Source organism: Arachis stenosperma, chromosome 6 (genome assembly GCF_014773155.1).
Source record: "Arachis stenosperma cultivar V10309 chromosome 6, arast.V10309.gnm1.PFL2, whole genome shotgun sequence".
Lineage (NCBI taxonomy): Eukaryota > Viridiplantae > Streptophyta > Magnoliopsida > Fabales > Fabaceae > Arachis > Arachis stenosperma.
The window spans coordinates 20,418,496-20,434,149 of record NC_080382.1 but is presented as its reverse complement, the minus strand read 5'-3'; the positions used below and the strand labels follow the sequence as shown (position 1 = coordinate 20,434,149).

General features: G+C 36.0%; 2 protein-coding genes and 1 pseudogene across 3 annotated transcripts; 2 read left to right on the top strand and 1 right to left on the bottom strand.

The window, feature by feature from the left end:
* The first annotated feature begins 230 nt into the window (after window positions 1-230).
* On the top strand, window positions 231-8,859 carry LOC130933475 (uncharacterized). Of its 2 annotated transcripts, XM_057863110.1 has the most exons (14): window positions 231-837; window positions 919-1,054; window positions 4,125-4,241; window positions 4,368-4,482; window positions 4,580-4,717; window positions 4,937-5,032; window positions 5,180-5,293; window positions 5,608-5,676; window positions 5,815-5,885; window positions 6,015-6,108; window positions 6,423-6,551; window positions 6,667-6,756; window positions 7,166-7,245; window positions 8,538-8,859. In XM_057863110.1, exons 1-14 carry the CDS (start codon window positions 744-746, stop codon window positions 8,542-8,544), a joined length of 1,350 nt encoding a protein of 449 aa, XP_057719093.1. In that variant the 5' UTR covers window positions 231-743; the 3' UTR covers window positions 8,545-8,859. The 2 variants fall into 2 exon arrangements, with proteins under 2 accessions (XP_057719093.1, XP_057719092.1); XM_057863109.1 differs by lacking the exon at window positions 8,538-8,859 and having other exon boundaries at window positions 7,166-8,527.
* LOC130933841 (peroxidase 9-like) lies at window positions 8,681-10,683 on the top strand (annotated as a pseudogene).
* Window positions 10,684-13,813: 3,130 nt separating this feature from the next.
* Window positions 13,814-15,110, bottom strand: LOC130933840 (uncharacterized). Its single transcript, XM_057863449.1, has 2 exons — window positions 14,337-15,110; window positions 13,814-14,245 (listed from the first exon to the last, which is right to left on the bottom strand). Exons 1-2 carry the CDS (start codon window positions 15,108-15,110, stop codon window positions 13,814-13,816), a joined length of 1,206 nt encoding a protein of 401 aa, XP_057719432.1.
* Between the last annotated feature and the right edge of the window lie 544 nt (window positions 15,111-15,654).

The window sequence follows — 15,654 nt, the reverse complement described above, 5'->3', positions numbered from 1 at the left end:
TTACCATATATTTTTATTAAAATAATTTATTGAAAATTAATAAATATCTTTATACCACAAATAATCATTTAAAATAACTTTATAAATTAAATTAATTTTTTAAATTAATACTCTATGTTCCAATTTTATTAAAATTATTTTACTCAAATTAAATCCGAAATTCCCAATTCCAAACGCAAACCCTAATTCCTAAATTAATTTAGAAAAACCCTAACCCACTTACCCTTCACCCCAGCCGTTTCCCCCTTTCACTCATCAGCTTCATTTTTCATCACACAGAGCAAAGAAAGAGAGACCCGAAAGAGAGAGAGAGCTGAACGGAAGAGAGAGGGAGATCCAGAGGAGGCGCCGCTGGGCCAGAGCTGCCGCTGGGAGGGTCCTCGCCGCTGCCGCCATAGCCATGCAGTTGCTGTCTAGTCGTCATCGTCGTCGCGCTCGCCAGAACCGAGGCAGAGAGCAGCGCCGAGAGGAAGCCCGTTGCTGCCAGCTTTGTCGGATCTTTGTCATCGAACCCGTCCTTGCCGCCGCCATTGGAGTCGCGAACGGAGGAGGGTGAAGAGGCACGAAAGGGAGCGCCGCGGTGTTGCCGTGGTCGTCGAGTGGCTGGGCTTGCCATCGTCGCGGATGGGTGGCTGTTGCGCCGCCGTTCGTTGCTGCCTTGTCCGTGCTGCCGCTTTGATCGCCGGTAACCACCGGTGGAACCCCATCTTCTCGGTAACGTAGGGTCGAATTACGAGTCTTGCATGCTGAATTCAATTGTTGTTGCCTGCGACATTAAGCTGCTGCATCATCACCGGAGCTGTTGCTGCTCCGTGTTCTCGGTTAATCGTAAGTCTGGTAAGCTGTCCCTTGTTCCGAACTCTGTTAGTCATTATTCTGTTATATGTTACTAAGATTCCTACGACGTGAATGCCTTAGGATCGAGTTCCGGTTATTGTATGTTACAATTCAAGCTGTTTCGGTTGTTGCGGAAGTGGATAAAGCTGAGGTTAGGTCGCTGGCCAAGGAAAAAGGGGTTTTTGGCGCGTTTTGGTTTTGGAGTTTCGACTTTGACGTAGGGGTTTTCTTAAAATTTATTTTATAATTCAGAGTTGTGATAAATAGATATTGATGCAAAAAGATATATTTCTGTGATTATATTTGTCTTGTGGATGTGATGGTTTGTTGAACTGGATTATTGGATGCTTGATTGCGTGAGTGGTGTATGGTTGTTGATAAAAACCGGTTTGAAATGTTATTTGCTTGATTATTGTGAAAAGTGGATTTTACTTAGTAATATAAATGAATCGATGCTGGGGGCTGGTCTGATTTTATAAATGAATTACTATTTGAGCTGATTTGATTTTAAAGAGTTTTACTGTTGGAATTGGTTTGATTTAAAAATAATTTGGTATTGGAACTGGCTCAACTCTGGAAAATGTTTGAGATTTGGAAATGGTTGAAAAAGATTTGAGAAATGTTTGGATGGGACCCGAAAAGGGTGGCAGTGTCCGAGTTTTAGAGGAAATGTTGCCGAAATTTTATAAAATTGGAAGTTCCATTTTAAGTATTATCTGAAAAGATTTGGTTTTAAACATTACATGTCTTAAGGTTGATTTATTTATCAAAGAAAGAAATATGTTTTGAATTGGGATTGTCAATGAGCAGAATGGAGAGAAGGATGATAAAGATTTTCTTTGAAATATGATTTTTGAATGAATTTGAAAAATGAGACATGGATTGATAAATAATGATGATGTTGAGAATGTTGAGATATGGATTGAGAATGTTACATGAAGGTTAATGCCATGGCTTGATAAATGATTATATACTGATTATGAGAATGAAATGGCTTATGAATGATGATATCTGAGATACGAGGTTTCCTGGATTAAGTGCCGTGGCTTGCCACCACGTGTACCAGGTTGAAAACTCAATACTCTGTTGACCTTACGATGTAAGTGTGACCGGGCACTATATAAATTCCCAAGAATGTTACCCCCATTGAACAATATTGATTATTTGAGAAAAAGCTATGCATAGACTCTTGGGGATGCACGTCGAGGGACAGTCTAGGTACAATTCAGACTTGTCGGGTTGGCTGGATAACCGACAGATGAGCCTCATCAGCCACAGGACAGACATGCATCATATGCATTTGTATGCTTTGCTTGGGTTTGAACTTGTTTTGGTTTGCCTAATTGCTAAACTATTCTTAACTGCTACTTGAACTATTTGCTGTAACTGCTACCTACTTGTGCTTTCCTTGTCTGTCTTGCCCGTGTTTGTCTTGGCGTGCTACATTTGAGAATGAACTTTGGTGTTGAATTAATGATTGTATTGTTTGATTGTGTGGTTGGTTTCTGATTGAGATTTTCTTATAAGATCAAGAAAAGGTTTCGGATTTATGAAAGATTAAACATTATTTCTTCGAAAAGGTTTTGAACGATTACCTATTGGTTTTTTTTTTTAAAAAACAATTCATAAGGCAATGATAATCACTGAGTTTGAAAACAGTTTTTTTATTAAATATCTTCTTATGACAACTTTGAAATTCCGTGGTGACACCGTGTGGTTAGGTTCTGACCCCCCTACAGATTTACCTTTTCATGAATCGGTTGAAGAAGCATTAAGAAGAGTTATACTGCGTTTGGTTTATAAGTTGATGTATTAATTAGATTATTTTCTTCCTTCGCCTTTATTATTACAAGTTTGTAAGAGGGATAGGAATTGTATGTTTTATATGTATGTTATATTATGAGTTATTATGTAAGGAGTATTGTATATGAATCTATGTCTGTTTGTATTTTTCTTAAGATAAAGTGTTTATTTCCGGTTTTCAAAGAAATAAGTGATATAGTGTCGAGTCACAGGCTCCTATTTTAATATTTAGTATGTAAAATAGTCGTAATACTTCTTGCTATCAGAAAAGCGCAGCCGGAAACGTGACTTCTGATAGTGAGGGTGTTACATATAAAATAGAGGAGAAGAAAATGTTATTTTAATACCTAGTAGAAGAGGAGAATGAAATTTTCTCTTAATTTTAATAGATCCATGAGTTATTTTTTCTTTTTTTTTTCATATCAAAGAAAAGGAAACGAAGAATAGTAGACTATATTATTCTATTTTTAAATGAGGTATCTAAAAAACTTAATTTCTAAATTATAGAGTCAATTGCAATAAATTAAATAAGTAGGTTATTTTAAAAATTAAGAACTTTATTTTATATAATGACAATGTACATTTATAATGATAGTGTTATTTATATATAGTTGAACGTATACTTTAGGTTTTCTTTATATATTTTACTTGTCTTAGGAATTAAATTGGGAAAAGCTAGATAATCAATAATTTTTTTGAACAATATAAATAATTACCAATTAAATCAAAATATATTAAATCTCTAAATTATCTACCTAAATTTTAATATTAGAATAACTATGGATACACCAAGTGAAATGCACCAAAACATTAACAAAAACCCGAAAATCCTAAACCTTGATACTTGAGCCTTGTCAGCGAGCTGAACGACGAGTCGTCCAACGGGAAGAGGAGACTCGTAGGTATACGAATAGTTGATGCACTCGTTGCGCATGTAGCGCGAGAGAACGCGGCCGTCGGCGGCGAGTCCGGCGATGGCAACGCCGATGTGGTCATCGACTTTGAAGATCTTCTTCTGGTGAGAAGAGAGCTCGGAGTTGGCCTTGTTGGCGCATGCTAAAACGACATGCGTTTTGGATCGGAGGCCAATTGCCGCGGAACCCTGCTTCACTGCCTCCATTGCGTATTCAACCTTATTAATATTTATTATTCAGTGGTCAAGATTCAAGATTTACTTATTTTGTTCTCACCAATGACCAGCCTTCCAACTTGATATGCTCGATCTGATTTTGTATCTAATTCTATTCTTTGTGCTTACACTGCAAAAATTCTTTGGGAATAGAGTGCAGGCGTTGTAGTTATCTTCTGCCTGCATGATAAACTAGTAACTGAGTCTCTTTGATTCCATTTGTTTTCAACTACCTGAAGACCACTTCTTATTTATGAAAATGGTTGATTGCTGAATACATATATGTCCTTATACTGTTTCTTTTGAGACAAAGTATTGTCAGTTGACTCAATTTTTTGCTGTGAAATTTGGACAGGCTTACTTCTCCAAATCCAAGGACATACATTGGCTCCGGAAAGGTTTCTGAAATTAAGAGTACAATCCATGCCTTGGATGTTGAAACTGTAATCTTTTATGATGAGCTATCACCTGGGTAAGGGCCCCTTTATATATATATATATGATGATCGATTTGAACATATCGAATTTTATAGTCATGTTGCCACAAAAGCAATGCCACTTTGGATCTCACATGACATTAATGTCCTTGTTAATTCTAGGCAATTGCGCAACCTGGAAAAGGTTTTTGGTGGGGACGTGAGAGTTTGTGATCGAACTGCTCTCATCCTTGATATATTTAATCAGGGAGCAGCAACACATGAAGCATCGTTACAGGCAATTATATATGTATATATAAATGGAGTTGCCAGAGCCAGCTTTGGCAAGTAGGAGAACCTAAATGCCATTTCTAAAAATCATATGGTCATTCTAGGTTTCATTAGCACAAATGGAATACCAACTACCGCGTCTAACAAAAATGTGGACACATCTTGAGCGTCAATCAGGAGGAAAGGTGAAGGGAATGGGAGAAAAACAAATAGAAGTGGACAAGCGTATTTTGCGAAACCAAGTAAGCAGCCTTTTACAACCACGCCAAAGTTAAAATCAGCTATATTTCATTCAATTAATGTGCTGTGTGCTTATGTCATTCTATCTGTGAAGTTATGTAGGCACATTGTATATCCGATTAGTAATCTTTTGTTACATAGATTAAGCATTTCTTCACTGTTATTTCTGCTTTCTCTCTGGAATCTCAGTTTTTAATATTCTGATGCCTTTGCTTTGACAGATTGGTGCACTTAAGAAAGAGCTAGAATCTGTTAGGAAACACCGACAGCAGTACCGTAACAGGCGTTTCTCAGTACCTGTGCCGGTGGTAGCCTTGGTTAGTTCCTTAAAAGTAAATTGAAGCCATTTTTTTTGCTTTTGCTGATATTGTCTTTGTAGCCTATACATCATGGTAATGTATATTACATAAGTTATCATTCTTTGTATATTCTTTGTGTTGACACTTTTTTATTTGACATTGTAGGTTGGGTACACAAATGCTGGAAAGAGTACCCTTTTAAATCAATTAACTGGGGCAGATGTTTTTGCCGAGGATAAATTATTTGCAACTTTAGATCCAACTACAAGGAGGGTCCAGGTCAGTCAAAGTATACTTGGAGAGCATGCATTTTCTTTTAATTTACAAATGATCCATTCTTGTTACATTCTTGTTTGCTTTCAACTATTGTGCATATATTAAAATGAGATTCCACTCCAAAAAAATAAGAACTAATAAAAATAGGTTATTCTTTATCTAAGAGGATAGCCATGTTCCATGGTTAAATTATGCAATGGCTGTACAGCCAAAAAAAAATTTATGTTTCCAACTTAATATACAATATAATTAAGTTTTTACAATTCAGATCATTGTTAATTTAACATGCCATGCTTTCTTTGTCTGCTGTCAACCAGCTGAAGAATGGAAAGGAGTTTCTCCTAACAGACACTGTTGGTTTTATTCAGAAATTGCCAACTCAACTGGTATGAGAGTTAACCCTCTTAAAAATATTGTTTCTCTGTTATATGACCAAAATGTTGATGCTTATTTGGTGTTTTACTTGTAACATTATCAACTGTGAAATTCACTTGTTACCGACTTCTCCTTTCTGACTTCTGTAGGTTGCTGCCTTCAGAGCTACGCTGGAGGAGATATCAGAGTCGTCACTTCTGGTGCATGTAGTTGATATCAGGTGAGAGGAACTTCATTATTGGTAAAACTGCTGAGAGGGAACTTTATTATCAGAGAATGGAAAAATAATAGAGATACAGGTGTTGACCTCTACATTATTATCTCATTAATTACGTTTTATTTAGTGCAGTCATCCCCTGGCAGAGCAACAAATAAATGCTGTTGACAAAGTTCTGTCAGAACTAGATGTATCATCTATTCCAAGATTGATGGTTTGGAACAAGGTATTGGAGAATAGTTTGTTAGTTTGTGTGAAAATAAGTTTTGTTTTTCTTTTTATTTTTGGATCAAATTCTTTTATCCAGATGAAGAGAAGAAATATAGAAAAAGATAGGACAAGGTATCCTCTAATACGAAACGAACAAAAGAAAAGAAAAAAACTATCAATGAAGTAGAGCTTCTTTAATCACCCTGTTGGTTAAGAGGACCAAGACGAATTTTGTTCCTTTCATTAATGAGCTTTACCAAGCGCCCTAAGTTTCTCATACAGCATGAACTAGAAGTTGAAAATTTGTGTATATCTGAATTCTTATGTCAGGTTGATAAGGCTAGTGATCCCCAGAAAATCAGGTTAGAAGCTGAAAATAGAGATGATGTTGTATGCATATCTGCATTAACGGGTGATGGCCTACCAGAATTCTGTAACTCAGTTCAAGAAAAATTGAAGGTACAGAACTTGAAAGTCATTTTGAATATAATCTACATATGCACTGTATTATATCTTGCTTTCAATTTGTTAGAACATTTGCAATTTGCTCATTAAAACTTTCCTTCTTTTACAGGACTCCATGGTGTGGGTTGAAGCTTTGGTACCATTTGAAAATGGAGACCTTCTCAGCACCATACACCAAGTTGGAATGGTTGAGAAAACTGTAAGTAAATATTTCCATTCTCATTTACCAAAAGCCACATTTTGATCAGTGCCTTGAATATTCTTGCCTTTTAAACTATTATAGGTTATATTTTATTGAGTTTAATTTCTATGTATTGTTAAGAGTTTTACACTAACTTATAATCAAGTGTTGCCACATAAGCAAAGGTAATTTACTTCCACAAACAGCATCTAAAAAAGAAACGACATTTTCCTACATGGTAGTACTTGATTACATGTTAGTGTAAAACTTTTCGACACTGACAATACATAAAAGTTAAACTCAATTTGCCTATGTAGCAACACTGTACTGGATATCAGTGTAAAATGCATTGCAATTAAGCTCTATTTTGTTTATCGTGTCATGATTTTCTTCCTACCTTACAGTTTCACTTTGAATTCACATTTAGGAATACACAGAGCAAGGGACATATATCAAGGCACATGTGCCCCTTCGTTTTGCAAGATTGCTGACACCCATGAGGCAAATGTGTGTATCCCAATCTTAACTTCTTAAATGTATATAATTTGGTAGTTTATAAAGTTATAAATATCTTTTGTATCATACATGTCACTTTAAAGATGTACATATTTATGTAATTCTTGTAATCATACTCCCGTGCCCTTTAAAAATTTAAATACATATATGACTAAGGAACTATGGGAATGCAAGTTTTGCAAAAGGTGATTGCAACTACATTTGTCATACATGATTCCATTCCTTTCTTTGTTTTCAAACATTAAGATGGCATATTCTGCAAAATTCCTGAGATACATCAGCAATATCTGTTGCATTCAAAGAGAAATGTGTTATGCTCATCAGCAATAACCAATAGCACATTAGCAGAGATGTGGTGTGCTTTATATACATAAAAAAAACTTGGTGATGTTTCAAAGGTACTCAGAGTAATGCTACCAACATTTTAAATTTGATTACATTTTATTGTGAAATATATTAAGTTTGATTCAATAAATGTATAATTATGTTGCTTATGTATCATGATTTTAGTGATCAAATATTGTATTAATATGCATAAGAATTTCATTCTAGCTGTTGACTGGTGTATGCCCAAGTCATGAAATCAAAATTGCTGACTCTAAAGTATGAACTGCCTTTACCAACTCTTTGAAACATTTCTCCTTAAGCAATTCACAGTGCAATATGGTTCAATATTGAAGTTCACCAATGTTCATTTGTGTAACATGAATGGAAACTGAAAGTATTGAGTAATGTCAGGCCCTCAGGGCACTTGTTCTATTCTTCGAACCAAAGTCCTCTCTCTTTTTCCTTGCATCCCATAAAGAAACCAAAGAAAGAAAGAAATACAGCTATTCAAATAGTGCTGTTATCTTCTTTTGAAAATAAATTATGACAAAGTCAAATTTCAATTGTTCTACACGTAAGAAATATCTTCTGAGATAATTTACATGAATCAGCAAGGCAAGAGAATGTGATTATTCAGTATGAATAATAATACTCAAAAAAAGAATAAATTTATCTGATAAAAGATAAATTTGTCACTTTTAAAACTTTTTTGATATCATTTTTATCCCTTATAATTTTTTTGAAGGATGAGATTGGTGTTTATTGTAAATAAATAAAAGGCATATAATAACAAGATGCCTAACTTCAGAGAATAAGTGTGACCCTTTATTTGGTCCCAAATCAAAGTGGCATTTCCCATGTGATCATGACAGATACATGTACATTTATTTCCATTTTCGGCCGAGTACTTATCTGCCATACTTTTAACCTTAATAGTAGTGTAAAACTTTGTGCAGTGCTTAAAAATTAAACTTGGAGGAAAAAATGGATTCTTTGCCCCTTTTTTATCAAATCTAGAGCAGGTAATAGCACAACCACTGTGAAACAGAATTGAACAAATTACATCAGAAATTCAGAATCAAGGCAAGGACAAATATGGATGCTGTTTGAAGAAGTCATTAATTCATAGCTCTTTTGCTTTCCCGGTTTGGGTGGAAGAAACCATGGAAGTAGGGGAGGAATATCTTATGGTCTTTCTCCTCAGTTCTACCAATTCTCATGCCCTCAAGCCAATGGCATTGTCATGTCAGTGTTGGAGAAAGCCATGGCTAAAAGCATGAGAATTGCTGCTTCTCTTCTTAGACTTCACTTCCATGATTGCTTTGTCCAGGTGAATCTCATTTTATATATATCCGTTATAATAACTGTTTCTTGGTGGTAAGTTGCTTCATGTTCTTTTTGCATGAATAGAACAACTAGTATTCATAAGTTCTTTTTTTTTTTTAATGGCAGGGCTGTGATGCTTCGATTTTGCTGGACGATAGCCCTGCAATAGTAAGAGAAAAGAACTCTGGCTCGAACAAGAATTCCGTCCGAGGTTTTGAAGTGATCGACGAGATCAAGGCTAAGTTGGAAGAAGCATGCCCTCAGACTGTGTCTTGTGCAGACATTCTTGCTCTTGCAGCAAGAGGCTCTACTATTCTTGTGAGAAAACCACACTTTAATCTACTTTAATTGCTTGTTATATGATAGAGATTAATTTCGATAAGCAATAAAATATCTTACACTGTCAATTAATCATAATATCATCTGTATAGAGATTAAATTGACCGAACATTAAAATTTAACTTTATGACCAAACATTAAGATTAAATTGTTATACTTACATTTCACTTTAAAATGATTATTGATATATATGGATATGCTTAATATCTTAATGATAAATGAAATTTAAATGATTATTTTTGAAACAGAGTGGAGGGCCTAACTGGGAGCTACCATTAGGGAGGAGAGACTCGAGAACAGCATGTTTAATTGGTTCAAACAACAACATTCCACCACCAAATGCCACCATTCAAAATCTAATAACATTTTTCAAGGGTCAAGGCCTTGATGAAGTTGACCTTGTTGCCCTCTCAGGTCAGAATACAATTGATTCAACCTATTTTCCTTCATTTATATATAATTTTTGTCATGCTATATCATAGTCATCTATCTCCTTCTTCTTTGTTCTCATCAAATCATCAGTTATGAGCACTCGACATAAATATTTTTTTATACAATTTTTTTAAATATTTATTAAATTTTATATTAGTAATGCTTGCTAGTACTATACTCTACCAAAAATTTAAAATATTTTAGACATATTAATACTTTCTTCTGCTAAGTTTAGTTGAAGATATAATAATTCTTATTAGTGGCTTAACAACCAAATATATTACACGTATTCATGTGCTTATTATTCTGAGACAATAAACAAACAAAACGTAACTGTTAGACCCTGATACTTGTTAAATGCCTAGTTAGACAAGCCACTTAATTAATCTTTCTGTGCTTCATAGCTTAGTATTAATGATCACATTTTATGGATTTTTACTCCTTTTTTTGTTAATTATATTATTATTAGGTGCACATACGATTGAGGTGGCAAGGTGTGCAACATTCAAGCAAAGACTATACAACCAAAATGAAAAGAACGAAGCAGATGTGTCAATAGAAAGAGCATTCTACTTTGGTCTCAAAACAATGTGTCCAAGATCAGGTGGTGACAACAACATTTCCCCATTGGACTTTGGTTCTCCCAGGATGTTTGATAACACTTGCTTCAAGTTCATTCTTCAAGGAAGAGGCTAACTTAATTCTGATCAAGTTCTTCTCTCTGGTGGTGTCATCAAGACTCAAGAACTGAAATATGCTCAAGATGAGGCTTTCTTCTTCCAACAATTTGCGATGTCTATGATCAAATTGGGAAACCTTCTACCCATTACCGGTTTTAACGGCCAAGTTAGAAAGAATTGTCGCCGAGTTAATTAACAATTAATTAAGTATAATTATGCGTTTAATTAGTAATATTATTGACATCATGATGATATATAAAAGTAGTAAACACCTAATTAAATTGAGGGTGAACCGTTGAAAATAAAATACACTCAATTATTTTGAAGCTGATAAAAATATTTTAAATTTGTTATTGATAAAATTTTTTTTAAATAATTTAAAATTATATAAAAAATGTTTAACTGTAAATAAAAATATGATTTATTAATGGAAAAATGTAATGTGATTCACTTATCAGCATAAAAAACTTAATTTGTTATACCATTATTTTTTATTAACGTAAAATGTCTCAATTTATATGTATATTTTTTTCATATTTTTAAATAATTTAAGAATATTTTTATTAATAACAAAATTTAAGATTATCAGTAACCAAATAATTGGATTTTTTATTTTAATAAATAAAATATTGGGTTAACCATCAATTATACCCTCGAATTTTGTAAACGCTGACAATAATGCTCCTCACTTTTATTATCGACAAAAATATCGTTGGAAAATTTTAAAACGCACACGAAATGTCCGTCCGGCAAGTGATGCATTCTCTGTTGACGGAAGTGTGTGATGTGGCAAACGGAAAAGTTTGTCTGGCAAATAGAGTGCTTAGCTGGATCTGTTCCCAAATTTCCCAATTCAATAACCCTAATCCCCAATTGCAAAATGAGAGCGTGATGCATCTGAAGAACCGTTCAACCATGGATGCAGCAGGTATGAAGCGAAGGTCTGCGTCAATGGTAGAAGGCGGCAACGATAGGTGCGAAGACTCTAGTTCGAAGCAGTATGACGGTATGTGTCGCTGTTCTCTTACTGTTGTTGCTCTGAGATAGAAGACGAATGCTAACCCAGGGAGGTGGTTCTTTCGGTGCCCACTATGGAAGGTAAGCATGACTAGGTTTTGCCCTCTAATGCGTCTTTGTTGTTATTTTTGTTTTAATATGTGTTTCGCACGTTATGACTGATCTGTTCTTCATGGGTTTTCAATTTGTGTTGTTGACAAAATAAAAACCAGGATTGCAAATATTTTCAATGGATTGATGAATTGGAAGAGCAAGACATGGCTGAAGAGGAGGAATGTTCTTGGAACAACAAACCCAGGCTATCTTCAGGTGGAAAACTCAAACAGAAGAGCACTAGAAAGCTGTCTGAATCAGTGGAGTTTGAGGACATAGACCCCAAGGTGCTACCTGTTCTTGCAAAAGAATTGAAGGAGAAATTGAGGAGGATTGAAATTCTTCTAATCATAATGTGCATTGGGATTGCAATTGGTGTCTTCATCAATTTCTTTGCTCTGTTTGAGAACTGAGTTGAACTAATGTTAACTAGTGGATGAAGAGTAAATGTAACTAATTAGTGTGTATTTTGATAACTGTGAATGTGCCATATTTTGTTGAAATAGGGAATGACTACTCTTGTATTGTTTTTTCATTGAACCTGCTGTGTATTAAGTATATACCAAATTATTCGACTATAAATTTGATAAGAACCTGATATGTGTTGTGTTTTGCAAAGTGCAGTAAAACCAAATAGAATACTTGCAGTAAAAATTTGGTAATTAACATTATAAATGTACTATGTCTGATTACATTGACCATAACAGGTTACATAATATTTATAGCAGTCCCAAAAAAGTCAATAAACATTCCCTGTAATTCAAGCATAACCTGTGATCAAGTGACAATATTGCAATGACATAAGGGAATTGGGTAATCTACCACAAAAAGTACTAAACATAGTCAAACACAACTTAGTTCAATAACTATGAAAACAACTTAAACAAGTCAGCCAAAAAGCTCATTAACACTTAAAACAAAAGATCCCTAAATCAGTTCAACAATGTCAAAACACCCTATAACAACACATTCATCATGGCTTCTTCCTTGGTTTTTGTGAAGGCTTTGAAGGTGCAGGTGTGGGCATAAATTCCATGAATCTCTTTGTGGTACCCTTGCTTGCTGCATTCATTGTTTGGTGAGAAACCAATGAGGGAGCACTGGAGCTAGAATTTGGCACATGCAGTTGGGCTGAAGTATTGGACTTTACAGGAATGTTGGACCTTCCAGCCACATTGGGCCTGACCTGTGGTGGTCTAAAAGGTACATTGGGCCTCACTGAGGTAGCCCTTCGAGTGGGAGCAGCAGCCACACTTGGCCTGACCTGTGGTGGCCTAATTGGATCATGTGCTGGTGCAATAGTGAATAGTGGTCTCATAATGGGGATCTTTGCCCTAGCACTAGATGCACCCCTCCTCACAAGTTTAGAGCAGCAGCTACAGCACCAGCAACCTTTGGTGGAGCTAACTTATTGATAGTAGTGGTTGAATCAGATGCTGCAGTAGGATATGATTCCAACCCTTGGGCTTGCTACAAATTCAAAAACACAAATTCCAGAAGTCTGTGTATGTTGCAGAAAAAACAAGTACAAACGTTTAACTATGAAGCTAACCTCATTATCAGTTTGAGATTGGGGGTGCCCTTGTGTAACTTGTTGTTCATCTGCTGCCTCAAGAGTCTCCTCATAGTACATTTCCTGCTCTCTATCTGATAGATCAGCAGCATCTTCTTGTTCATTTGCTGCTCCTGATGCAGTTTTGGTTGCTTCACTAGTTTGTCCCCTAAGACTTTTTTTCTTCTCTTCACATGTCCTTGCATTGTGTCCTTGCTGCAGCATATACAACAGGTTAATTAGTACATATTTAGAATACATATTTACCAAGTCATGTATAGACTGATTTAGATTACAAAACCAATGGGTTAATATCAAGTGATATGTTTACCTTTTTGCACCAATTACAAGTAGTTTGACCATACTTTCGCGGCATTTTGTATTGGCTATTACCCTGACGCTCAGATTCATGACGTGCTCTCTTTTTTGTAGGTCTTTCGATTGGTCTTTTGTATGGAGGAGGTAGACAAGGATAACCTTGATAGTCACACCAATACTCTTCACTGGGTATAGAGTTAATGTGGAATTGATATGCCCTGTTGTAGTGCTCCATACACAACCAATGATGCACATAGTCTTCAGGCCGGTGATTCTTTCTTTGGATAGCAGTCACTCCATGACAACAGGGCAATCCAGTCAGTTGCCACTTTCTGCAGGTACATGTTCTTTCTAGAGTGTTAACAGTAACCCTGTGTCCATGTCTCCTCACCTCAAATAAGTTATGCTCATCGTCCCCAACCCACTGGGCCTCCCAGTAATTACCCTCTTTTTTATGCTTTTCTAGCCTACTCATCTAAATAGGTGCCAACTTTCCTGTGTATGATGATAAAGCATCCTTGTGCTGTGCCATAACCCTCATGATGTAGAACCTCATGTCTTCTAGCATTGTTAGGATACTTTTTCCTCTCATGCCCACTATTGTGGCATTAAATGATTCGGCATTATTGTTGGTAACATTATCCACTTTAGGCCATTCAGAAAATCCTGATTTCGACCATGATGATTGTTCATAACTTGACAGGTACTCCCAAGCTCGTACATTGATCCGCTTGACATATGCCATTGCATTCTTAAATTCCAAATCTGTCATTGCCCGAGCACACTGCCATAGAGCTCCTTTTAACTCTTTGTCCTTCCATCTCTTATTCAAGTTCTGCCACATGTGCATCACACAAAATCTATGTGCAACTTTTGGCATGACCTCTTGGAGTGCTGGAACCAGTCCCTAAACCACATGCCCAAAAAATTCAACATTCAATACTACAACATAGGTGCATGAATATAAATAAGTAAGTTGGACAAGATTTAAAAATTACCTTTTGCTTATCACTCATGAAGTTCCACCCAAATTCCTTGTAATCCCCGATATCTTCATGAAGTAAATGCAAGAACCATTTCCAATTTTTCTTTGTTTCAGCATCAACCACAGCATATGCTATAGGAAATAGATGATTATTCGCATCTTGTCCTACAGCTGTGAGTAGTTGACCCCCAAAATACCCCTTAAGAAAGGTTCCATCAAGGCAAATAAAAGGCCTACAACCATGTTTAAATCCTCTCTTACATGCCTCTAAGCATATATATAAACTTCTGAATTTAGGCAAACTCTCTGGCTGTGGATGTGTGCTCATAGTACATGTAGAACCAGGATTAGCCTTAAGCAGTTCCGATAAATAATTACGTAGCTTTCCATACTGCTCCTTCTCCGTCCCCTCAATGATGTCCTTTGCCATTTCCATTGCCCTATACATCATCCGCTCACCTACACTTATGTCATATTCTACCTTGAACCACTCTTCTGCCTCCCTTTGTATCAAATTAGGGGTAATTCTAAGCTTGTTAACTAATTCACCAGCCACCCATTTACAGGTTACTAATCTAGATTTGTTACTCCTTGGACATGTGTGTTCATCAACAAGCGTCTTGATTTGAAAATTTGGTGGGAAATTTCTCCTTGAACAGTACACCTCCCACGGACATTCCTGATTATAACAAATAACTCTGCATCTTAATGGCTCCACCCTTAAAAAGAACACTTCCCTTCCCATTTGGATGTTATACTTCTTAACAGCATCCTTGAACTCTTGCATCGTTGCAAACTCCATGCCCAGCTCGAGTCTAACTTAAACAAAGCGTGCTTTAGGATTGTGTTGTGGAAATACCGGAACCCCATTTTCATCATCTGATTCAGGTAAACTATGAAGATCCTCTGACTCGTACTGGAACTCATTTTCCCCACCCTTATCAACTCCATCCGCATTACCCTCATGTATAGGCACAATCACTGTTGGGGCCTCATTGTCCCTGGGAGGAATAATTCTCTGACCTGATGGTTGTGGCCTTGAGTGTTTCTTCCTTCTTCCTGATTGTCTTAAATTACCGTCTCCCTCCTCATTATGATTCTCTTCTACCATAACATAAAATAAAATAATTCATTGTTAACAACAACGCAGTTTAGTATTTTTATAAAACCTAAATTGCATAATTTTCTAAATGAAATTACCTTCCACTGCAGGTTCAACATGTGGATTCACATCTTCGTTTGACACATTCTGCGCAGATTCTGCTTCTCCTCTAGCTTCTTCAGCTGGTGGTTCCCCTACTACTTTGGTGGTACCCGATGGTGGTGGCTGA

Excerpts from the sequence above, each read along its gene's own strand:
- LOC130933475 (XM_057863109.1), top strand. The coding sequence starts at position 744 with ATGCTGAATTCAATTGTTGTTGCCTGCGACATTAAGCTGCTGCATCAT. Across the intron at positions 1,055-4,124 it reads TTTGGAGTTTCGACTTTGAC|GCTTACTTCTCCAAATCCAA; the intron begins GTAGGGGTTTTC and ends AAATTTGGACAG. Across the intron at positions 5,294-5,607 it reads CAACTACAAGGAGGGTCCAG|CTGAAGAATGGAAAGGAGTT; the intron begins GTCAGTCAAAGT and ends GCTGTCAACCAG.
- LOC130933840 (XM_057863449.1), bottom strand. The coding sequence starts at position 15,110 with ATGCAAGAGTTCAAGGATGCTGTTAAGAAGTATAACATCCAAATGGGA. Across the intron at positions 14,246-14,336 it reads TCATGAGTGATAAGCAAAAG|GGACTGGTTCCAGCACTCCA; the intron begins GTAATTTTTAAA and ends CATGTGGTTTAG.